Source organism: Bradysia coprophila, unplaced genomic scaffold (assembly GCF_014529535.1).
Source record: "Bradysia coprophila strain Holo2 unplaced genomic scaffold, BU_Bcop_v1 contig_350, whole genome shotgun sequence".
Classification (NCBI taxonomy): Eukaryota; Metazoa; Arthropoda; class Insecta; order Diptera; family Sciaridae; genus Bradysia; species Bradysia coprophila.
The window spans coordinates 7,507,918-7,530,633 of record NW_023503608.1 but is presented as its reverse complement, the minus strand read 5'-3'; the positions used below and the strand labels follow the sequence as shown (position 1 = coordinate 7,530,633).

At 36.5% G+C, this 22,716-nt stretch overlaps 5 protein-coding genes and 1 long non-coding RNA gene across 8 annotated transcripts; 2 read left to right on the top strand and 4 right to left on the bottom strand.

Moving 5' to 3' along the window:
• Positions 1–811: 811 nt before the first annotated feature.
• LOC119080787 lies at positions 812–2,059 on the bottom strand. Its single transcript, XM_037189357.1, has 3 exons — positions 1,399–2,059; positions 1,112–1,328; positions 812–1,046 (listed from the first exon to the last, which is right to left on the bottom strand). The coding sequence occupies exons 1-3, from the start codon at positions 1,676–1,678 to the stop codon at positions 929–931; spliced, it is 615 nt and encodes a 204-aa protein (XP_037045252.1). The 5' UTR covers positions 1,679–2,059; the 3' UTR covers positions 812–928.
• Positions 2,060–2,962: 903 nt separating this feature from the next.
• On the bottom strand, positions 2,963–8,932 carry LOC119080677 (xylosyltransferase oxt). 3 transcript variants are annotated; one of them, XR_005088366.1, is made up of 7 exons: positions 8,746–8,932; positions 7,916–8,588; positions 7,706–7,848; positions 7,483–7,643; positions 6,804–7,415; positions 5,551–6,747; positions 2,963–4,950 (listed from the first exon to the last, which is right to left on the bottom strand). XR_005088366.1 is itself a non-coding variant. In XM_037189110.1 (6 exons), the coding sequence occupies exons 2-6, from the start codon at positions 8,542–8,544 to the stop codon at positions 5,605–5,607; spliced, it is 2,688 nt and encodes an 895-aa protein (XP_037045005.1). In that variant the 5' UTR covers positions 8,545–8,588; positions 8,746–8,932; the 3' UTR covers positions 2,963–5,604. The 3 variants fall into 3 exon arrangements, 1 of the variants encoding a protein (XP_037045005.1); XR_005088367.1 differs by having other exon boundaries at positions 2,963–4,941; XM_037189110.1 differs by having other exon boundaries at positions 2,963–6,747.
• A 2,645-nt stretch (positions 8,933–11,577) lies between these two features.
• Positions 11,578–14,452, top strand: LOC119080683. The gene is made up of 6 exons (XM_037189118.1): positions 11,578–11,779; positions 11,852–12,675; positions 12,718–12,753; positions 12,858–13,065; positions 13,128–14,002; positions 14,065–14,452. Exons 1-6 carry the CDS (start codon positions 11,722–11,724, stop codon positions 14,359–14,361), a joined length of 2,298 nt encoding a protein of 765 aa, XP_037045013.1. The 5' UTR covers positions 11,578–11,721; the 3' UTR covers positions 14,362–14,452.
• Positions 14,453–14,976: 524 nt separating this feature from the next.
• LOC119080819 lies at positions 14,977–15,482 on the bottom strand. Its single transcript, XR_005088378.1, has 2 exons — positions 15,135–15,482; positions 14,977–15,082 (listed from the first exon to the last, which is right to left on the bottom strand). It is a non-coding gene; the product is annotated as an uncharacterized LOC119080819 (long non-coding RNA).
• Positions 15,483–16,312: 830 nt separating this feature from the next.
• Positions 16,313–18,375, bottom strand: LOC119080709 (glycosyl hydrolase YngK-like). Its single transcript, XM_037189170.1, has 6 exons — positions 18,086–18,375; positions 17,643–18,027; positions 17,362–17,574; positions 17,054–17,292; positions 16,806–16,867; positions 16,313–16,744 (listed from the first exon to the last, which is right to left on the bottom strand). The coding sequence occupies exons 1-6, from the start codon at positions 18,314–18,316 to the stop codon at positions 16,360–16,362; spliced, it is 1,515 nt and encodes a 504-aa protein (XP_037045065.1). The 5' UTR covers positions 18,317–18,375; the 3' UTR covers positions 16,313–16,359.
• A 2,739-nt stretch (positions 18,376–21,114) lies between these two features.
• On the top strand, positions 21,115–21,741 carry LOC119080812. Its single transcript, XM_037189384.1, has 2 exons — positions 21,115–21,269; positions 21,378–21,741. The coding sequence occupies exons 1-2, from the start codon at positions 21,260–21,262 to the stop codon at positions 21,650–21,652; spliced, it is 285 nt and encodes a 94-aa protein (XP_037045279.1). The 5' UTR covers positions 21,115–21,259; the 3' UTR covers positions 21,653–21,741.
• The last annotated feature ends 975 nt before the right edge of the window (positions 21,742–22,716 follow it).

Genomic DNA, 22,716 nt, shown 5'->3' with positions numbered 1-22,716 from the left:
TTGATGAAATAAGTCACCCTGTCACCAAGTAAAATAAAGAAATTTTCATCAATATTATTAATTGGCTTCAAGTTCTAAAATGACGGTAAAAAGGGACTAGCTGATTGATCGGCTAATTACATTTTTTACCCTTCCTTATTCCGGTTTCTACCATTAATCTAACAATCCCCCTTTCGTTACAACAGTTTATATTTTCTTTAAAATCTGCATATAGGTTGGTATACATTGCGGCATGTTGTTGTGTATATCTCAATTTCAGTTTTTAAATTATATCGGTTAAGTATTGGTGTTTATTTTCCGCAAACGTTTTGGAACTATACCACGGAAAAGTTTTCCGCTTTAAAAGCCATTTTTTATGACATTTTCCCGTTCATTTTTCATAATATTTTCTTTTCTTCGTTGAGTAAATTGCACCGCTTTGTGGTTATTGGTTTCGTGCAGTTAATATGTTAGTGACAGACTTTCAATTAATTTTGTATTCTTTTGCAAAGTAAATACCTAACGGCAGCAGAGTTAATTATTTTTCAGTTGGCCGTTGCACAGACGCTATAAACATAACCATATAAAACGGAATCCATGTTATATGCATCATAATGCATTTGCGATATACAAATGAGTTTTGGGGTGATGTTATTTTAAAACAAACACAGCACTCAACGGTAAAGTGCAGAAACGAGCGGCTGTGAACGTTCAAACTTTATGAATGTTATGTATACTCGTATCTAGAAAACTGTTGGCTATGAAAGTCTTTAAATTTAAAACTGCTAGCATCATCGCTTTGATTACAACTAAATTGAACAACTGATGCAAAATACATAATAAAATCAGTGATTTAATAACTATTACAATTGAATAAAAAGAAGTGATAAGATCCCAACCTCAGCAATAACATTCAGATATTTTACCTCTTTCCCGAATCAGATCAATGCTAGCCTCGCTTCAAACTGACATGAAATTCTAAATTGAGACACATTACGTTTTGCTCATCTTTAACGCCCGATATCTTTACTTTCCAGAAAAAGGAAAAATCATCTGTAGGCAAATATCTGTGAAGAAAAGTACAACAATTCAGGTTGATTCTGGGAAATTATTTAAACAAACGAAATCATACTTCAGTAGACTGTTGTCGGTCGTTAAATGATGAAGGAAGTATGATCCTTTCTTCAACGGACAAAGAGGACGTGGTTCAATTCGATTTAACGCATCAGTATAGGCTTCCACTGGTGTTCGCAGCAGTTCACAAATGTCTGTTGTGTTCACATAATTCAACACAGAAGTGCAAGTTTCCAAAATTTCCCCCTGATTACATCGAAGTACTTCCAATTTAACTATAAACAAAAAAAGGCAAAATCGCCAAAATTCGCATTTTCAGTTACAAGAACGAAGAAAACGGCAAACCTTGGAATCCATCATCGAAATCCTCCCTAATCAAAACGACACCGTCAATATAGTAATCAAAGCGTCCCTGTCGTATTATATCCATTGGAACAACATTAACAGGAAGCCCTTCATCACCAGCACATTGTCCAATCGCTGTGATAATCACTTGTTTTTCGTTCATATCCTTTTTCGCCAATTTATTTCGTGTTCGTGCTGTTGTACGACAAATGGCAATTAACAGGAACAAAATAATTAGTCGCGCGTTTTTCGGAATAATGTGGGTGAAATTTATCAACATATTTCATGACCGTTTATTTTAATAATAATGCCGAGCGCGGAGGTTATTTTTTATATTTTTTTTTATATTTTAACTTAAATTGGAAGGTATAGTTGAACGTATTTATGTACGTAGGTATAGGCATGTCAGTGGCATGTTTGGTTAAATTAGCGTGAACATTATTTCGGTTAATTTCATGTTGTGATTAATTTATAATTGACGCTTAACTCTTTACATTTAAAAAAAATGATTTAGGTAACGGATATGAGTCGTTTCGATTTCAATCAAATAACAACATTTTACAATTCCAAATTACTGTGTTCGAGAAATTACTATAATTACCCCTGCTATTAAAGAAGGAATGAGATATTTATGTCTGGCTAATAATGATTTTGAAATGTTTGACCTACGTAATAAAAGACTCGATCTGGAACACAATGATAAAAAAGTTTTTTCATACCTAGGACCCGAAAAGAGCGACTTCGTCGCACTTTTCTTCTGTCAGATATGAAATAGTACATTTTGTAACGAGTGATTAAAAGTTGAATTTTTCGGTACTAGTCGTAAGCTTGTCCTAGAGAGGCGGACCCGAATAGCCGAAAATGGATTTTAATATATATTTTTCCGGCCGCGATCAAGTGTGCATGCTTTGTTGTTGAAATGGCTGTAGAGTTATTTCTATGTTAATAGTGTTGTGGTTTCGTCTCATTTCAGTTTTCAAGCACAAAAATCGTCGTTTGTGACTTTCGTATTCCAAGGATTCCACTGATTCTGGATGATTTCTAAGGATTTTCTTTCAAAAATTTCCAAGGATTTTCTTCTTACTATTTGATTTTTTAAGCCTTTTAAAAGATTTTTTATGATTTTGTCAATTTTCTTTTGGATTTTCTATGAAATTGGGCTCTTTCGTAAAATTTTAATATTTTCTTTTTCTCCTCGACGGGTTTTCATAAGGCTGGTTTTTATCAATCCATCATTAAGAGCTGGCCTCCACGCTTTTACAAACGAAAATGTCAGAACAGACATTTTTCGCCCTGTAGTGTAACAATATACCAATCGCATAGCTGTAACTAAATATGACTATCATAGAGTCACATGATTTCAATTGATAAACACGCTATTGATACAGGAACAGTGATAATCCGGATTCGATTTTAAGTGTTAAAAAACCTTCCTTTTTAATTCAACCGCTACGGGACAGTTGACACCCACATTTGTTGATTATTAAAAGTGGGTGAAAGCGAGTTGATAAGTAAGAGCAAACGGGTGAAAGTAAAGCAAAACTCTGGACAATTTGATACGTCGGTGTAATAATTTTAATTTTATTCTTTCAAAATGTCACTTAAATTTAGTTTTCAATACAAAGGTGTGTAGTAATGCTTTTCGGTTTTCGTTTCTTCAAACAATATACAAAATACTTGGATATGTTTGGATTGAGTTCAGTTGAGAGTATGTGTGTTATAGAATATATTAATATTTATTGTTAAAATAAAAATTTTAAATTAATAAATGTCGATTTTATACTTTTGTTTCTCGCTTGTGTATTTTAATATGACTACAACAATTACAATGTCCATACCGGTTTCAATTTATGGCTTTTTTCTTCTTCTTTTTTTCTTCAACAGTTTTCTTTCTTTTTTAACATGGCAAATGAATCGTCATTATGTACAATAATATTCAGATTTTATTTACACTAAACCGGCCATTCACACACAATTTGAATGACCCTTAAAAATTATTTTTTCATTTTTTTATATTTTCATTCTTTTCGTAATTTACAAAAATAGTTTTACTTTGAAATATGTAGCGATTACTTATGTTACACATAAAGTGGATGACGAGAGTAAAGTAATTATTAAAAAAAATAATGGTAGATTGAATTCGACATCTAAAGACTATGGATCGTAAGGCAAAAATGCATCGATCTAATTTAAAAATGCGCGAAGCTTCTTTCAGTTATTTAAATGCGAATTATTGACAAACAACAAACACTGTGAAAGGACGTAAATTTTACTTATTTATCTTAAAAGCAAATTATCCAACACTCATTTCTTTATTTCTTTTCTCGTAATAGATTATTGTACTGTACCATGAAGACCATACTAGATTCAATGTAGTTTTTAGTTTTAAATGAAGTTCAAAATTATTTTTTTTGCATTTTTAGGGCATATGCTGGGGTTTTGTTCTACATCGGGATAAAAGTCTTTGCCTAAATAAAACGAGTGTTGAATATTCTATCGCAATTTGCAATGAAATTAGAGAAAATTAGAGAAAATATCAGAACATGATTCCGTTGCTCATATTAGCCATAGGTAATTTGATATCGACTTGTCGTTAACATACCATTTTTTGTAATATTGATCACAAAAAAAAAGTTACTTGATTGCCGTGAAAACTTATTATTTTACATAACATAGGGCTAAAAAGTTGAAAATTAGAGTTTTCGTGAGAATTTTGTTGAGCCGAGGTCAATGAGCACACGAAAAAAGAGAATTATTAATTTTTGTCCCGAGTTATGTAATGGATTTTACATGCTCAGGGCTTCGAAAGAAGTGCTTGAAACATGAAAAGTTTTTGTTGTTCGATGCGTTGGAAATTAATTCCGTGTCTTGTTTATTGATTGGTCAAGTTGCATTGTAGCTAAACATTCTTAGAATTAAACCAATTTTACATTCTTGACAAAACGTTGAATTTTTGTAGTTTACCGACACATAATTTGAGATTCTTTACAATATGCAAGTAATTCAAAAAAAAACTAAATTACAATAGCATCTCGTAAGCAATCCATTAACTTATTGTAAAATACAACAATGTCAATAATTGAGTGATTTAATATCTAAAAATTTATAATTATTTAAAAGCTCGTAGAATTTATTTGTGAAAATTTATATTCGTTCGTTGGGATAATCAATCTAATCTAATCTGGGATAATCAATGTCGATTAATACTTAATAGTAATGCAGCTCACTTTTATCGTTATTGTTATCATATCTGTTTACCTATTTACAGATTGCCCTCGGTTTTATTAAATTTGTTTTTTTTTTTTAAATCTGACAAAAGTGGATTACGTCCTTGATTGGACATTTTTATCAGTAGCGAGTACTTTTTTTAGAAGTGCGTAGTCGGGAAAGTTCGAAGAAAGGGCTGTCGTCAAAATATAACGCAAGGTTTTCCACTGTCGGAAGTGAAAATTACCAGAAATTTCGTTTCCATGGGAAGTTGCGAGTAAAATAGTATAAGTTTAGGTAGGTACCGTAGGTGCTCGAACAAGCGAAACAGCATAACTAAAAACTCTGACCAGACAAATTTAAAGGAAGGAATGTCGAATCTTTGTCGAGTGAAAATTCGGTAGAAAATCCAAACCTCCTTAATAGTAAAGGAGTATTAAGGATGAGGGGTTTCCGCACAGGTGTTAATGAGAAACAGCCATTTAAAAGGAAAATGTCTGTCAATGTTCATTGAAAATCTCGATGAAATTGACAAAGTCGTAGAATAGAGGGCAACACGTGAGACCTCGACTTGTAAGACCTAAATTTGTAAGATTTTTTTTAAATAAATTTGTAAGATAAGAGCGAGGTGTTCAATGTTCTGCCAGTCGAAAATATCATATTTCAATGAAGGAAAATTCTTCGACGAAAATCATAGAACTCTAAAAAAAAGTTAGATAATTCGTCTGATGGCCAAAATGGTCGTAAATGAAAGTACCTAAGAGTTTTGAAGCAACAAGAAAAGTTGAACTTCAGTAAAAATGGCTATTTAAAAATGGATTATGTTCATGAAGTTCTTTGTGATATTATTAGCAACAAAAGCAAACAAAATTGCTTTGATTACTTCTGTCCCACTACCAGTCCATGATGGTGGCGCAGAAACATTTCAATAGAAAACAAATTTACCTTTGGCTTTTTCTGGGACCACAATCAGGTAAATTGTGCAACTTCACCACAGCATTAGACCAACTTGTTAAACTCAACATAAATATCACTTTTCGGATCCGGTGCCATCGAGCTCCAATTAGTTTGTCCACACACTGGTAGTTCGTCAAAAATGGCCTTCTTATTCTCATCCACAACACAAACACTTTTTATAACAAAAAATCGATCCACTAAACTGTCGATCCATTCGGTCAAGTCTAAGCCGACTCGGCGAGAGTCTGCCATAGCTTGCCGTTCCAGCGTTGCGATCTCGTTCGGTGATGATGCAAATATGTTCCAATTGCTTCCCGCGTAGAAATCTGTTTCAATCAACTCATCGTTATGAGTGGATGCGGTGGTTGTAGCAAGTGGAACGACTACGAATGTACATTGCGCTAGAATCGATTTTCGGTGAATTATTTTCGCCACCCATTGGCCGGGAAGGAGTGGCTGCTTCATATTAGTTTTACCAAAGTGAATTGTCATGACATTTGTGTCCTCGATATGTAAATCGGATATGTCGGCTATTTTCCCAGTCGGATTGATCCATACAACGGTTAAATTGTACGTTACGGTATTTTCGCTGTCGGATGCACCCAGATGTAGAACGACAACCGGTTCCGAGTGCGGACCCAGAATTTTGGCAAAATTTCTGGAAATTTGCTCTTTTTGATCGAAATCGGTGCTCACCTCAAGGTAACGGATACGTTTTCCCAACGGTGACGATCGAGATGCTTGTGAAATTTGCTGAGGACGTGTCAACAATTCAAAACTACAGTTGGATGTTGTTTCGAAGTGAATCAAAAATCCACGGTACAGATCATTCTCCATGAATGTGGTCACTTCGATGAGTCGGTTGTAGTTAAGCGCGTGCGTTGTGAATGCTTTCAATTGTGTTCGAATAAGACTAGTCACAACCGATAACAAAGCATCGTCTGCTTTGGGGCTTGTGTCCTCGTGGTGATACAAGCTTTGCCAATAATTTCGTAAATTCGGTATCGGCGGATCTATAGAATATGGGCCGTACAGCCATTCCTCTATCTTCAGTATGACGGCCTGATTGATTATCGGCTCAAATTTTCTAGCGAAAAACACTTGTTTTTGTTCGGTTGCTAGCAGTCGTTGCCAATCCTCCGGCTTGAAATCATTCGGTGAACAGCCACACCAATCAACGACATGCTAAACAAAATCAATCAGAATCGGTTTGGCGATAAACATCATTCAATTATCCTTACCTTGTACTGACATTTACACCCCAACCGTCGTTTCCAGTTCGTCACATGCAAATTATTGTCCACATAGGTGCCACAAAACTTCGAATTACGCAACGCGGTATGGAAAAACGATTCCGCCGGTAGCAGCGTATGATGGAATATCTTCAACAATCCACTGATCAATTCGTCCTTTTCGCTCGCGGTCACATATTCAACAAAACCACGAGACAATGCCACCCAATCGCTGCCACCATCGATCTGTATCCCATTCGGCAGTTCTCGATCACCGACGCGCCACATATGCGTGTCGCATTCGACGAACGTTTTGTCCAGACCCTGTTTCTGAATGAATCGTTGCACTTCACGTCCATGCGATTTGACGAAATTTCGGTCACGATTGGCCGATAGGAAGTCCACGAGTTTATCGGTTGTTTTGACTAGAAAATCACTTTCGCTGAGATTGATCACAAAATCCCATTTCCAGTGCAGATGTAGCAGTTCGGTCATAGCTGTTAGAAGCATTTTGAGTAGTGAGGCTCCGCCCCATATCGTTGAAAAGCGTGTCCGTGCTAGACGAATGTTCGATACTTTTGATTCGAGCTTAAGCAACTCGCGGTACATGTAGTCTTGTCGCTGTAAAGTAAAGTTAAAGTCAAATTGAAATTCACTTGGAAGATTGGTAAATATGGAAATCACTCACCTCATCAACGTGAATATAATAGAAGTGGTCCTTATCGTACAACACCTTTAACAATCGGTGCACTTGTCTTATCGCCCGACCATTAAGTGTTAATAGAAAAGCAATTTTCACTTTGTTCACATTCTCTTTGGGCACCAGTTCCGCAACTTGTGGATCAAACTCTGGAAAATGAAAGACAGAAATTAATTCCAAAATTCCATTACCATTCCACCTATCAACGTACTTAAGATCCCCGTTTCGTAAACGTTTATCGTAAAGTATCCCCCACACATTTGCTTTGGATCACCCGAACATTTGTAGTTACACTCGGGATCCGGTAACTTATACTTGGCCAGTGGTTCGTTGTGCCCGCAGAAACATTCCGTTCTATATTTGTACAGAGAGTAGTGTTAAAGCCGCATGAAGTTAAAGGAAGAACGAAAAATCGACTTACGAATACTGAACTCCGGCATACTGGAAACCCGACTGTAAACACAATTGGATGCACTTGGATGGCGTGTTCAACGTTTTGAAGTTCATGTAGTAACCGGATAGAACACGGAAATTTTTCTCGTCCTTGTAACATCCCAGCGATCGATTTGCTGTATAATTCCCGGTCGGACAGAAATTGGGCAATGATTCGGCGTAAAATGTGTTCGACTGTATGGCACAAGCAATGTTCGCTATTGTCTGTTTGCACGACTGGGTGTTCGCTCTATGAATAGCCGAAACAGCCTCTTTCGTATGTATATCACAGGTTGGTGTAAACTCCAATTCATCTAATCGTAATTGATATCGTTTGGTCGTACCAGTCGTTTCTTTAAATTCTTTGGATGTCTTTGACTTAGAGCTGTATGTATTCGAATTGCTGATTTCTTCATCGTCTACCGCGACACTGTCCCTGAGATTTTGTTTTTTCGATTTGTGCGTATGACTGCCGTATGTGGAAAGGATCATGTCATCAGTCGAACCAAAGATGGGCAGTAAATAGGCGAGAAACAGTTGAATGCATAGGATCAAAAGTACAAAGATGAAAAATAGCTTGTAGCGACGGAGCCATCGTCCAGCAAGTAATTCGGTCATTGCCAATCGTCGAACGGAGGAAGTGCCCACCTATTTCACAACATCTGCAAAGCGGAATGGAAACCTAATCAGCCAAATGAACAAAACAAAATCGCAAACAATTTTCTTCTTCAGTTTTCACGTCACCACACACAAACACAACACAAAGTGCAAGTATTTTTAACTTTACCAACAAACAACAATAAAATTCTACGCAATTACCTTCGCTTTAAACTGTACAATTGGATCGAATTTCCAAGCGCACAAACTGTCCACTCGCCTAATTTATGCTTCGTAATGGATTTTAGGTTGCAATTTTTGCGTAATTATTTAATTTGTGCTGTGAACATTTTTCCGATATCAATTTCTTGCTCTATTTTTTGGTGAAATGTCAATGTCACATGTTGAATTATTTGACAGTTACCGTGCGTTGGAATGCGTTATTTTGTGTCGTACTAGAGTTTTGTAAAAAGAACAGAACGCTGCAGCGGAAGATCTGAATTTTATTTTGTAAAAAGGAGAACGTTTCAATCCTTTTCTTTGGCTATTAAAGGCAGAAGCGGTTATAAGTTTGAAATTTAAAGTATAGCCTTTCAATATTGTGTTCATTATCCCATTGATAGGTAATAGAAAACCTTTTGTGGATGATCCTTCCATCCTCTAGAATTTCTTAGAATTTGGAATTTCTCTTCTACATATTTAGACATTATATAACGCAAGATGTAACTGCGTCCGAACCACACCCTAGGCAAAAAATATATGTGAATAACGTAAATAGTGTCACGACCTTGGTCCGAACAGCCACTATCACGGGCGTGATCACGGGTGATCACGAGAAATTTTAGCGATGACCCCAACCTAACTACCACATACAGCGGATTTCTCTAAACCTCAACTTTTAAATTAGGGATATCAGTCTCAGTGGAGATTTATTAAAATCATGCACAGATTCTAATTAGTAAATTTACTTTGTTTGGACAACAATGAAGATGGTTTCATCCCTTAGCCTTTAACAGGCGTCAATAATATAATTATCGAATACCTTCCTAATTTCCGTATTAGCATCCTCAATATAGGGTGATATGGCTTTATCTATATTCTGTTGTAAAATACTTATTTACGTATGTGTTGTGGACCATCGGTCTTAGGCAATTTCGAAAGTTGTAGCCCAAACGAAGTGGAAAAGGACATGCATTGCTCATTTTTGTCCGTAACATTTGAATTGGCCATCCGGCTAAATTATCCATATTTGCTGAGATTTAATGATGCTTGAAGATGTCTTTGAACCAAAGACGTCCAAACCACTTAAAAAAGATTTTTTTGCATCCGGACCAAGTGTAATGCTCCAGGGTACAATATTTTGGAAAAATTTCATGTTTGTTATTTGTCAAAAAATCGAGAAATTCGGAAATTTTTGGTGCAACTTTAATGAGGTGTTAAATATTTGTGATGACCTACAATAACTGTATAAATACAGTCTACCGTCTTCAAAAAAAAATATTTTTGGTAGTGGACTTGCGTCACGCCCGCTACTAACGTGCAGGCATGATAATAGACACAGAGGTAGACTACCATAATAGGTTTTCCAAAACAGTATTTGACCGGGAAGTATCTACATGAACCCATAAATTCCCACACTCACCCACTATGGAGGTAAAAACATTTGTGGGAGTGAATCTTCTCAGGCATTTCTGAACAAAAAAATGGGTTCAATTTTTCGAAACTTAATTTTCAAAAGAATTGCTTTGGCTATTTATCTGTTATCGATAACGACGACAAAAATAATAACAAGCTCTTGGTAATATGGTTCTTTATACAGTAAAATGCATGTTGAAAAAAATTGAAGTACAAGATTTGAAATCATCAGATTAAAAATACTTTTCTCACGGCAAAAGAGTAAAAGAGTAAAAGTAACCCTGGCAGGAGCGGTTCATTATGGAAACGTCAAATGAGGGACCTAATCCTTTGTATGAAAATGAACTCAAATGAACACTGACATAAGTTGAAAAATTTAATTCGCAAAAAACATAGGCCTACTAGATTATTCAGGTCCCTAGTCAAACAAGCGCTCCTGCCTGGGTTACTTTTACTCTGCCGTGCTTTTCTGCAACTGAGCTGCAAAAACTGAACTTTTTCATGCGTGATTTGGGTCTTTAGCGATCGAAGGGTTTTTTATCTGGTTTTCTATGTTTCACTTTTCACCACTAGTTGTGAAATGGATTTTCATATATGCTTTTCGTCATTATTGGTGAAATAGGTTTACTTTTCACCACTCCTTCTGAACATCTGAACCATTAACCATAAATAAAAATTCTGCCCTGACCAAATTTCGAACCACCGACACCAAAACCCAGTGCTTATCGAGCAACACCTCAAAGCTAAATTTGATATTCCTAAAAGATCTGATGCTCCTGAAAGATAAACTCGAAGTCCTAGAAACAGAATTTTTCTTTTTACGTTCTGTTCGCCCCTAGAAGGAAATTTATCCTTTTACGAAGAGAGGATATCAAAATTATTTTTTGAGGATATGAAAACCTATTTTTGAGGCTATCAGTTAAATTCCATTCCTAAATATACAATCACAAAGACAATCTCCCAAGGAAACCAATTATTTGTTTAAAACAACGAAATTATTTGATATTTGTTTCTCGGTAAATTAGTATCCATGCTTAACATTACAATAAGTTGATAACCAGAATTACACAATCTAGACCATGATGCAGGTGTGTTTATTATTGTCTGAGATAGTATGAATTACTGATTGATGACGTAGTGAAACTTCCGAAAATTACTGTTACATTCAAAGTTGAAATAAATGTTTATAAATATGAAAAAAATATAAACAAAAATACAATTTCACAATAATACGAAAATTCATAGTCAGTCTACACATACAAAAACAACCGGCGACTCAATGAATGATTTTGAATGGCTTGTGCGAGAGAGCTTATTATATATTATATACATACATTCGTGCATAGGTTTATTCCATTTATTCACAGTAAAATCGCAAAGGTATATAAATACGTTCAAATATTTTCTGTGCTCATATCTTACTCAACAGTCTGCCTTAGATATTATAACAAACAAACAGTAACGTCGAAGAGATTTTAAGACTTGTGACTAATTGTTGTGCATTTAATTTTGTCCATAATTGATAACAGCTGTGATACTTGTGATAATTTGTAGTTTAACAATATGCCGAAATATAAGCTAAGAAGAGCTGGGGAAGACAGCCGTGTACACAAAGGCAAATGTAATGAAATCGATTTTCACATAGTGGGTTACAGTCGCTCTAACAACAATTTCTTTATTACGCTCATTTCAGGTGCTTCTGTAATTAATTTTGATATAACTGAGCAATGTATCGATGAAGACGTTCCTATCAACTGTGATTCATATGTGGACTATCAAGCAGAAGATACCGGGAAAGTGGATCAAATAGATACAAGAACCTTCGATGAGATTATGTCTAGTGCATTTGATGAATGCACCAGCAAATCATATCAGATTCGCTCCGACGCTTTAACCACCGTTTGTACTCAACTGCAACTGACACACAATCCAGATTTCTTGAAGAAAAACCATGACAGACTGTCGACGATTTTGAAAAGTTCACTGGAAAGCAACGTACCATGTGAAATTGATGCAGCGGCTAGTGTTATATCTTTAGCCGCCATTCAAATGCCCGATAATAATCGTTTCTATCAAACCTTCCATAAGTCGTTGAAGGATATCTTAAGTAATTGCGAATATCAAAAATCGTCCACTCGATTTGCGGTTTTCCATGCAATTGGAATCCTCACGTTTTTACATGAAACAAATGGCTATCGGATCGCGAAGACGATGTGCGAATTTAAAGATATTTTTGCACACAAAGCTGATTACGACAACAATGCTAAGAAAACGAATCTCGAGGCGAAAGTAGCTGCATTGGAGACTTGGACATTTATGATGACACTGATACCTCCCGGTTGTGACATAAAACCAGTTTTCCAGCAATATTCTGTTGGAAATTTCTTAACTCTTCTGGAATATCGTTCCGATGTTATGCGTACAACTTGTGCCAAAGCAATTGCGATGATAATTGAATGTGGAGTTGAACAGGACACATATTGCCTTGAGTCAGAGTTACCACGAATTTTGGATCAGCTTTCGATGATAATTAGAATTTACAACAAATCAGCGAGTGTAATCAAATCACCGGTGGAAGTGCGTCATTATCTTGAGGTTGGTTGATAAATAGTTAAGGTTCTTATGTCGGTGGAGCGGAATTAAGGACCCAGACGAAAAGCCAAACTGACTCTTATCTTAATTGTTTCTACCTTTTGCAGAATGGAATAGCTCCGAGGCGAGAACTAAGAAATGGAAATAACCCACTGATCTTAGACAATTGGGCTTCGATTGTCCAATATGATATGTTGTGCAATGTTATTGGACCAGCGAACGTTATCAAGCATATAGCTAAAAATAAAAAGTTGTTGGCGAAATTGGACGTGGCGCGATCGACTAAAAGGACTACCTATTCACCAACATCGAAAGGTACTTGACCTAAATACTGCTGCCTTTCGAAAATCTCTAAAATATCTGCTTGGCCATTTTAGGGGCTCATCAATCTATTCCATCTAAACAACCCGTTATCTCCCCATCCACTCCAGTACGGACGATGGAATATGACTCTGACAAAATTTTGAAGTTTCTGCATCTTGCCACAAACAAATCGTCCGAAGAACGAGTCAAGGCGCTTGAAGAGATTTGCAAAGAATGCCATTCCGTTCCGCAAACTTTCTTGGCCGATCACGAAAGTGTCCTTCTCGACATCATTGTCAAAGCAATGAAACGTGGCAATGAGCCAGAGCAATTAGCGGCTGTACGATTGGCAACATTGACCGTTTTTCAATTGGGTCGTACCGAACGCTTCTGCTCGGAAATCTCGAATTTATTTTTGAATATTTTGAGGCGTTTGTCGTCATCGAATTCGACAAATGCATCGATCTGTTCAGCGTTGGCATTCATCGAATTAATGGATAATGAGAACAGTGACAGCACGTTCTTAGAACCTGCAATGAGCCTCTTCCGACAAATTTTTGCCGGAAATCACTCGAACAGGAAGACTATGAACAAAGACAGTGCAGAGGAGTTGCCAATTACGTTGCGTACAAAAGCACTAGAAGCATGGACTCTACTTCTTACATTGTGTTCTCCTGAGGATGTATGTTCCACCATAGACAGTCAACAGATTAAGGAATTAACCGACTTAATGCTGCAAAATCCGACAGTTGAGTTCCGGATAGCTTGCGGTCAAGTCATTTCGCTAATAGTTGAACGAGGGCGCATCAGCGAATGTGATTACCTTAAATCTGACATTCTGGATATTTGCTGTACCATCAAGGATATCATTAACGATCGAAAGAACACCACTGGTGATAAACGTATCTTCCAGAACACAAACCTGCGCGAAGTGCTCAAATACTTGGAGGTAAGGCAATCAACATTGACCCCATATGAACGAAATATTCATCTTTCACTTTCTTGCTTTAGGATGGACATCAACCATCATTTCGGTTGCAGTTCGCCAACGAGCTACATGAATTGAAAACTTGGTCATCCATCATCAAACATCACAAGCTTTCACAATTCATTGGTCCAAATTTAGCGACGTATTTCTTAGAAAATGATCGAATCCGTGGAATTATACCCATCGGTCTGCGGCCTTCGGTCCATATGTTCTCACTGTCGCAGAACACACAGCACAAACTTAGCCAGGCTGCACAGAAGAAATCGAAAACGAAAGAAAATCGATTGAACAGCAAAACACCAAAATATGATTGCTTGTGAAAGGCGTTGTAGACTTGCAAAATGTAACCATTTTTATATCAATTTTTAAGTCACCAACAATAAAATGTGAACACAACAAATTTTCAAAATTCTATTATTATGAGAGGAAATTCATTGAAAAATCATCTCTCACACACCACTGACAAAAAGTGTCATCTTTCCCTTTTTCTGCAAGCAGCTTCCAATCTCTAAAACTTATAAATGTTTATCTTCTGTAGTCATATTTGATGTTCTGGGCTCGGAATTTGACGGTGGTTCTTGGTAGAATCTAAGTCAACGCATATTAAGTAGCTACCCTCTGTCTAGAGGTGATTAACATGGAATGATTTAAATGGTAAAAATGGGAACTCAAAGTGGTTTCACGCTCTACTGAATATCAAATGTTTTGTTAATTATGTCACCTTTTCTTGGAGGATTGACTCAATTTCATATAAATTTTTAGTATATTTTGAGAGAAATCTGCCCAAAAGTAACATTAGTTTGGATTGGGTTAGAAAAATAAAACGATTTTCGAACGGTAAACCAACAAGGTTCTTCATGTTTTTCGTCCGCGAATGATTCAAAACTTGCTGTTATTTTTTAATCGATTTATTTTATCAGTAAGTACCAGATATACAACAGTTCGATCCGCCTTTGCAACTACCATATAGAGCGGAAATCACACATAAATCTTTGCACACAGTGCCAGGTACTCTTATTCCAAATTGGACACAATTTTGACCTAAGAATAAATCGTTTATATTAAGACGCTTCGCACACTGTAAAATAATTACCTGCTTCGCCAGATGCAGATGCTAAATTTAGCGATGTAGACAAATACAATGCCGATATAATAAAACAAAAAATTCTAAAATTCATCATGAATTCTACTTCACGACTATACTACTGTCGCTTATATTGAAGTATGTTAGGTTTTTCGTATAACAATACGTTGAGGAAAATTCAATGTATTGACACAATGTACGGTTCAATACAACTATTTATTAGGAATTTTATTCAAGGTTGTAATTTGTAATTAAATCCAGAACCCTCAATGAACACCTGTGATAACAGTGCACTAAAGTCTTATTCTAGGTTTCTGTGCCATTGTCATGTTTGATGTTTTTGAAATCGATTACATTGCAAGTTGTGTAACCTTGATTCTGATTTTTGAAGACGTTTTATCCGATTGGATCGAGGATGTGATCCGGGCACGGATCTTAAATTTCTTAGATCAGTTTGAGTAGGAGTTTCGAATTTTATTTAAACCCGAAAAAGAATCGGCCGGGGTAGGGTAATCTCGCACACCACACAAATTCATGGTGTGCGAGATTCACCTCTAAGTGGTGAATCTCGCACAGTCATGACTTTTCGTTACATGTCGTAAAAGGACGCATACTATGATCGCGTGTGCGAGATTCCCCGACACCAATCGGCCTGACCATCGTAAATGTTTTCGGGCCGTTCGGCAGGATAGGGGTAACAAAATTTTATCGTGATTTCGTCCCTGATCTTGTGAAAATTGTCTGATTCTTGATCGAAAATCAAGTTGAACGTTTGGACATCAAAGAATCTATTACTTCAAAATATTAATTTCTTTTTCATTTAATCAACTGATCGTCTGTGCTGAAGTCGTCAGTTGATGCCATAGAACTGCTTAAGCGAAATACGCTATCTAATGTATAGCATTCTCATGACTCACATTTGTCTATCTCTTTCCTACTGATCGTCACTTAAATGCATCCTTCTCTTCTGCCATCTACAATGTACATTCCACATTTTACATATTTTTGCTTTTTTGAATGGAAATTTCGGTCTATGGAACATCAGTTAAATTATTATCCAGATTGTTTGGCTGAATGAACAAAACGAATCGAATGTGAGTTCTTGTTGATGTAGGGTACATTACATATTGTAAAGTGTCCTTCAAAGATTGTTACATCGACGCAAATTGTGAATTCAAAACAAAACATATGAAAATCGGTCAATGTGTATTAATTCTTCTTAAACTCCATTCTTTTAGACTTTAAAATATTGGCGAATGCTTTCACGCCCAAAACGATCAATTAGTGTAGCAACATACTGACCACTTTCCAATTCCAATCCAATTTCTTCATTTGCTACTTCACCGCTCGTTGGACAAACTGTAAAAAGACTCCAAGCATCGGCCATCCATTTGTAAATTGCAGCTTGATGAATAAATTTAGACTCGGATTCGGATGTCGTATCCCATGTGACGTACAATCGTCCTGTACTAGTGAAATGAATTTCTGGAGCGGAAATCGGAACGCTTGAAGAGTTTGCAGCGAGCCATTGGAATTCGGGTTGCAAAGCCGGATGCGGGTAAATGTAATTAGCGAAAAAGTCTACCGTTCCTTCGATGTTGTCGCGGAACATTTTGGCGCTGAGCGAAGATTTTTTAAATTATTTAAATAATACTTCGGAGCCCGCACGAAATATTTTACCTAAACATAATGTTACCCAAGGAACCTCTTGACCGGTTTTCTGGCTCACGAGAGATGATAACCTAAATAGGTGAAAGATCTGTTAGATAAATCGAAGTTGGAAAATCTTTTATGAGCAGTTTTTCAAGAAACGCTGTTATCATTCTGTACACGGTGCTGCAGCCTCTCGGTGAAGTATAATACAGAGCAAAATTTGCAAATTTTCGTTGCTTATTATAAGAAAAGTCTTAGCTGAATTTTAATCAAACCTGTTGACGAATTTCTTCCAGAGGCCATCCATCGAAATCGATACGACTCAAATAATTCCCTGCCATTACTGGAATAACTCTGGGATTTTGATTATCAGAAATCCACCAGTCCAACAAAACTGGATAGCTTTGCGCAGGTGGTTCTATTTTCCAGTACAGTTGTGGTTGGAGTATGTCAATCCAGCCTTGTTGCAGCCACAGTTTCGGGTCGCAGTAGATTTGAGAAAATTGATCAAAACCTAAAGAAATTGCAGTCCAATAAGCCATTTAAAAATTTGATTTTTTTTAAACTATTCTATAATAATTGCCTGCTATTGGTGAAGGCATGCCTTCTGGATGACCTGGACGATACAGACCGAATGGGGATACGGAAAATTTCACCCATGGCTTAATCAGATGAATCTCTGTATGTAATCGACGAACAAGCGTATTAACATTGTCTCTCCTCCAGTCGTCTCTATCCATCGATCCACCTGTTGACAAATAAGCTTCGTAGGTGTGATCATCTGGGAATGTCCATCCTGAATCGTTTCCATGTTAAGTTCATAATTCGCATCTCAAAAGTTTTTTAAGTTTTTTTTAAATTTACCAACAACGGGGTACGGATAAAAGTAATCGTCCATGTGTAACCCGGCCAAATCGTATCTCCTAACCAGGTCCAATGCAACTTGAGTTGTTCTATTTTGTACTACTTCTGCACCTGGATCCATCCACATGTAGGTACCGTACACATATGCATATTCGGGAAACAAACGCGCCATGTGATTTTCCGCTACATTATCTGTGTGTGGCGATAAGTTTGCTCGATACGGGTTGATCCACGCATGAACTTCAATTCCCAAAGCACGGCAAATGTCTATTACGAATCGTAAAGGATCCCATAGTGGTGATGGAGCTGTGCCCTCTTCACCCGTCATGTATCTACTCCATGGTTCGATGGCAGAATTATATAACGCATCACCAGTTGGTCTTACCTATAAAGCACACAATTTGATGTCGGAATTGATTATTTTCATTTTGTTGTCTCATTACCTGAAAATACACTGCGTTCAATCTGGCCAGATGAAGTTGTCCGATCAGGTATTTCAACTGGTTTTTCTGTTCGCGGACAGAAGATGTTCGTGTAAGAGGCCAATCAATATTATCGACTGTGGCAATCCATGCGCCTCTATGTTCTCGTAACGGCCATGTTTCGTCTATATCGGCCTTAGCGTACTTTAGTACAAAGAGCAGTATCGAAATTAAGACGAACGAGCGTGCCATAGATGAAAACTTTAAATTATAATGTAGTCGCCACTGAAGTGACAATTACTACGTGCCTTCATATCGCATTAGACTCATTGGTGTAATTTTAATCACAAGATAATAGTATCATTATCTCAAATTTATAGCCGAGTATTCAGTCGAGCTGAGATGAATTTTAATTCGAAAAGGTCACAAAATTGTGTTTCGGAAAAAGGATCACCCCAAGTAAGTATTTTTGAGGAAATTCTTACGCTCACTGATAAAAAAATTTACGTCCAGTATGTATGAAATGGCTGGCAGACAGCTTCATTTCTGCCTTACTTCGGATATGTATATTCCAACGTCTGACATGTATATCCAACGTTTGACATGTATATCGTACATGTCCGACGTATAGTCATACGTACTGCTCGTGACTATTCTTGTCACTCGTATGTTTGTACGTCAAACATGTACGATATACTTGCCAGACGTTGGAATATACATATCCGAAGTAAGGCAGAAATGAAGCTGTCTGCCAGCCATTTCATACATACTGGATGTATGTTGACGATTTTTTTTATCAGTGCTGCATGCATGTGCCCTAAAATGAAGATGAAAGTGGCCTCAGGATTTTCAAAATTTTCGCGAGGAACAGCAAGTGTGTGCACAAGCTTGGTCATTTGGTTGGAAGTATGGACGTCCCTACTTGTCGTTTGACATGATTTTTTTTTTGCATTGACATGCAAATGTTTAAGACTTGTTTTTCCAACGCATTTCAAGCATGAGTGGTACTCTATGTACTACATAGTATGTAGAGTACTAAAACTGGACCGTGTACCAATATCATTTTTATCACTGTAAAAAAATTGGAACACTATTTGGCAGTTACTACTTTTGCTTTAGTCGAGGGGGAACCGACTGGCTAAAATGGTGGCAAATCAATTACTAATTACTTTTCACTGCTTTCAATTTTATTACTTTAATTACCGGATTAACACCTCTACTTGTTGGATTCACTCTTCAATTCCTATAATTCCAATTAATTTATAAAATTTCACGAATTTTTAAAATAATTCCACGGTTTTTTCCGTTATTCCAATGCAGCATGTTTTTTCGTGGGAAGTAGTTGGTGACTCACTGGAAGAATAGTTGCCAAATAAAGAGAAAGTCAAATGAACATATCATTTTGAAATGTTTTATAGGCGTTTCGAAATAAACAGATCATTTTAAAACGGTTTTTTTTTTGTGTTTTGAAATGAACATATCATTACAGATGTTACAGATCATTTTGAAACGGTTGAATAACTTGCCGTTTTGAAATGATCACATCATTATCAAACGATTCAGCATTTTTGAAAAAAGAGTCATCAGACTAAGCCAAACTAAAATTTGGAACAGCTATGCTCCACCTTCCCGCATTTGTGACTCTAATAATAACGTTGTTTTGCATTCGCTTGCAATATTTTCGGATCAGAATACTTGTTCCTATTAACTCTCAATTACTTTAAATTCCTTACAATTATTTACCGGATACTCCGGCAATTCCATTGAGGGTGTTTTCTCGAGTTGTTTACCCCTCGCTTGAAGTGTGTTGGTTTCCCTCGTTTTAACTTTCATTTAGAAAAAAAAATAGATTAAGAGTGGCTCGTTCGGTATGTGTTTTTTATGTCAAATATATGTCCAAAGTTCTTAATTTATGCTAGCCTAACCTCCAATTAAGAAATCTTGAATTTGTGAAAAATGAGTACCAACGTGTATAAAATTGAAATCAAAACCCATCCGAAAGCGGTGGCGATCCGCTCGTCAACAGAATCTACACGAACAAATTCGGTAATCTATAAAAATACAAGATTAGACAATTCAAAATTCACAAATTAATGGGCAACTATTTTAATATGTGCCTTTGAATCTTGGACATTGGGCACAGGCTGTGTATATTTTTAGAAAACATGGGCATTGAGCATGTGCTTGGTATTTTATGTGTGCCCACTCACCTCTACCCTAAAATCTGCTGAAATTGTGGGTTACCACCGGAACATAGATCTCGATTCCGAAACTTTAAGATTTTTTAAAAGATCTTGTTTTTATATCATCTTCTAATGCTCAAAGAATCTATTTTAAAAGTTTTTCTGAAAAATGTCGAATTAGAAAAGATAAAAAATTGCTAACAGAAAATTTCAATAATACCAAACCGATCTCATAATCTCAAAAATTTATTGGGTAACATACTTGAACACAGGGAAAATTGATAAAATTTAAATTGGAAATTGCATACAGATAAGCTTTACCGTTAAGTGAGTGAAATATTTTGATTGATTAAAAAGGTGAAAATTAATCACACATTTCCGTTGTGATTTTAAAACTTAGAGAGTCATTAGCGCCGATGTTCGTTTTCGTAAAAGAACGTAGTTAAATTTTATAAATGGGGAAACTTTTATTCTTTAAGAGCTCAAAAGCTCTACATGAGCTTTTTTTTGAAGTTGAAAATCAGGCAAATTTGAAAGTTGTTTTTATTTCAAAAGATAAAATGTCTGATCAGCAAAGATCTAGAGAAATGAAAAATCTTGCTGTACCGTCTGACGGAATTTTTGTCAGAAAGTTTCCGAATTTCCGTACATAAATTCGTGTATAGTTGCATGTGTTCCCTTACGCCAATAAAGCATATCTCCTCTGTCTTAACGAAGAAAATACAATACCTGATATCATCAGCCTCCAAATATTTTCTATGTTAATGCTATAGGAACAGTACTATGGTTCACAACAACCAATGGACTCTGTCTACCATGTTCCGCACGACACTGTCATGTTTAATTATCAATATTAATACCAAAATAACGTACGTTTATCAGCAATGACGATTGAAATTGCAAAAATTCTGGATTAACTAAGATAATTAACTTTTCGAATTCAGTATATATACTGGCAAGGCTTAATACTTGCATTCAATTTAGTCCGTTCATTCTAATTGACTAATCAACGATGAAAACTGGTAAGTGTGCCGGAAAGAGAGGAATCTGATGCAATGTATAAAATTGTAGAATTACTATATTTGCACTACCAACGTTTCGTTTGAAATAAAAGTTTTCGAATTTTTTAGCACTCGCATTCGCCCTGCTAACGGTTTGTGTGGCCCTGAGCGCTGGCCAATCCCAATCGCATGGAAACGGCCAACCGGACTGCAATGATCCAATCCATTTCACCCGTTTGTGGCGAAATAACTGGGATCCCAATTCTCATTTTCGGTGTGATACTGCAGGAGTTCCTGCTACATTAGTTCGTTGCCAAGCCGCTTTCATTGAACAAGAGCAAAGATGTGGCAGTTGGGAAGAATGGCAATGGCGCACTCCCTTTGACCCACCACATCACAACTAAATCGTCTTTGGATTTGGATTTTTTTCTGCTAAGTGGATGATACGACCCAACTTTCGTTGAAATAAATTTTTACAAACAATCTGAGTAGACAGATTTTTCTAACTTCACCTCCGGATTTCTGTGTTGCTCGCAATTAATTCTGTGAGGCAAATGATGTGAATGAGCTAATATCCAACAGGTTACTCAGTAACGTAAAGATGCAATACTAGTGAATGTTGTTTTGAACTGTTGAGACTGTCCAAAAACACTTACCAAAGTAGGTTGCTCGCAAACACATGTGTGAGTTTGTGAGTGTCATAAGGTTGTTTCCGAATTAATGAATTTCGTTGCAGCATCCAATGTATTCGAGTTTATTGTCTGGCCCATGTAAAAGTGGATTTATGATTTATCTATGATAAAAATGAACCGAAAATATTCTTCACGTAATGGACCATTTTCACAAGGTATAAACATACATGTAATATTCAACTTTCGCATGAGGTCTGCAGTAAAGTTTCTATTCCAAGTCATTACATCAAAAGTTTCAAAAATAAATTATAGTATGATTTCTATATAAGAGGTAACATGATCAAATCTCGGTCCTGACAGAAATAGATGGCCTCAGAGTAATGAACCTCGTCACTTCAAATCTCGGTCCTGACAGAAATAGATGGCCTCATAGTAATGAACCGCGTCACTCATTAAACAAACAAAAAATCAGAAAACACAACTCACCTACGCATTCTGTTGCCTGACTCACCTTCCTGCAGAAATGTTAAATGATTTCCCATTAGAGGTAATCTAATTTAATGACACCCGAAATTCTATCGTGGTATTCTTTGGTATTTCGATTTTAAGTTCAGAATAATCAAATAAAATCAAGACCATTATTGCTTGTAATTGCTACATACCATCAGCGGTCGCCCACTACATCTCGAGTGCGTGCGACATCACGAAAACAAGATCAAATAAATAAAGGAAGTTACAGTTGTAGTCGAATGTCTTTTTAATTAAAAAAGGAATGTTATCCAACAACGGGTATAGTGTTTTGAATCAATTTCGCAGCATTTTATTACACCTTCAGA

What these genes read in the sequence shown, in the direction of transcription:
- LOC119080787 (XM_037189357.1), bottom strand. Translation starts at nt 1,678, where the DNA reads ATGTTGATAAATTTCACCCACATTATTCCGAAAAACGCGCGACTAATT. An exon ending in TTTCGATGATGGATTCCAAG is followed by an intron (nt 1,329 to 1,398) that starts GTTTGCCGTTTT and finishes TTTTGTTTATAG; the next exon opens with TTAAATTGGAAGTACTTCGA. An exon ending in ACCGACAACAGTCTACTGAA is followed by an intron (nt 1,047 to 1,111) that starts GTATGATTTCGT and finishes TTTTCTTCACAG; the next exon opens with ATATTTGCCTACAGATGATT.
- LOC119080677 (XM_037189110.1), bottom strand. Translation starts at nt 8,544, where the DNA reads ATGACCGAATTACTTGCTGGACGATGGCTCCGTCGCTACAAGCTATTT. An exon ending in TTACGAAACGGGGATCTTAA is followed by an intron (nt 7,644 to 7,705) that starts GTACGTTGATAG and finishes TTCATTTTCCAG; the next exon opens with AGTTTGATCCACAAGTTGCG. An exon ending in GGTGTAAATGTCAGTACAAG is followed by an intron (nt 6,748 to 6,803) that starts GTAAGGATAATT and finishes GATTTTGTTTAG; the next exon opens with CATGTCGTTGATTGGTGTGG.
- LOC119080683 (XM_037189118.1), top strand. Translation starts at nt 11,722, where the DNA reads ATGCCGAAATATAAGCTAAGAAGAGCTGGGGAAGACAGCCGTGTACAC. An exon ending in TACCACGAATTTTGGATCAG is followed by an intron (nt 12,676 to 12,717) that starts CTTTCGATGATA and finishes TCAGCGAGTGTA; the next exon opens with ATCAAATCACCGGTGGAAGT. An exon ending in AAGTGCTCAAATACTTGGAG is followed by an intron (nt 14,003 to 14,064) that starts GTAAGGCAATCA and finishes TTCTTGCTTTAG; the next exon opens with GATGGACATCAACCATCATT.
- LOC119080709 (XM_037189170.1), bottom strand. Translation starts at nt 18,316, where the DNA reads ATGGCACGCTCGTTCGTCTTAATTTCGATACTGCTCTTTGTACTAAAG. An exon ending in TGAACGCAGTGTATTTTCAG is followed by an intron (nt 18,028 to 18,085) that starts GTAATGAGACAA and finishes TGTGCTTTATAG; the next exon opens with GTAAGACCAACTGGTGATGC. An exon ending in TTATCCGTACCCCGTTGTTG is followed by an intron (nt 17,575 to 17,642) that starts GTAAATTTAAAA and finishes GAAACGATTCAG; the next exon opens with GATGGACATTCCCAGATGAT.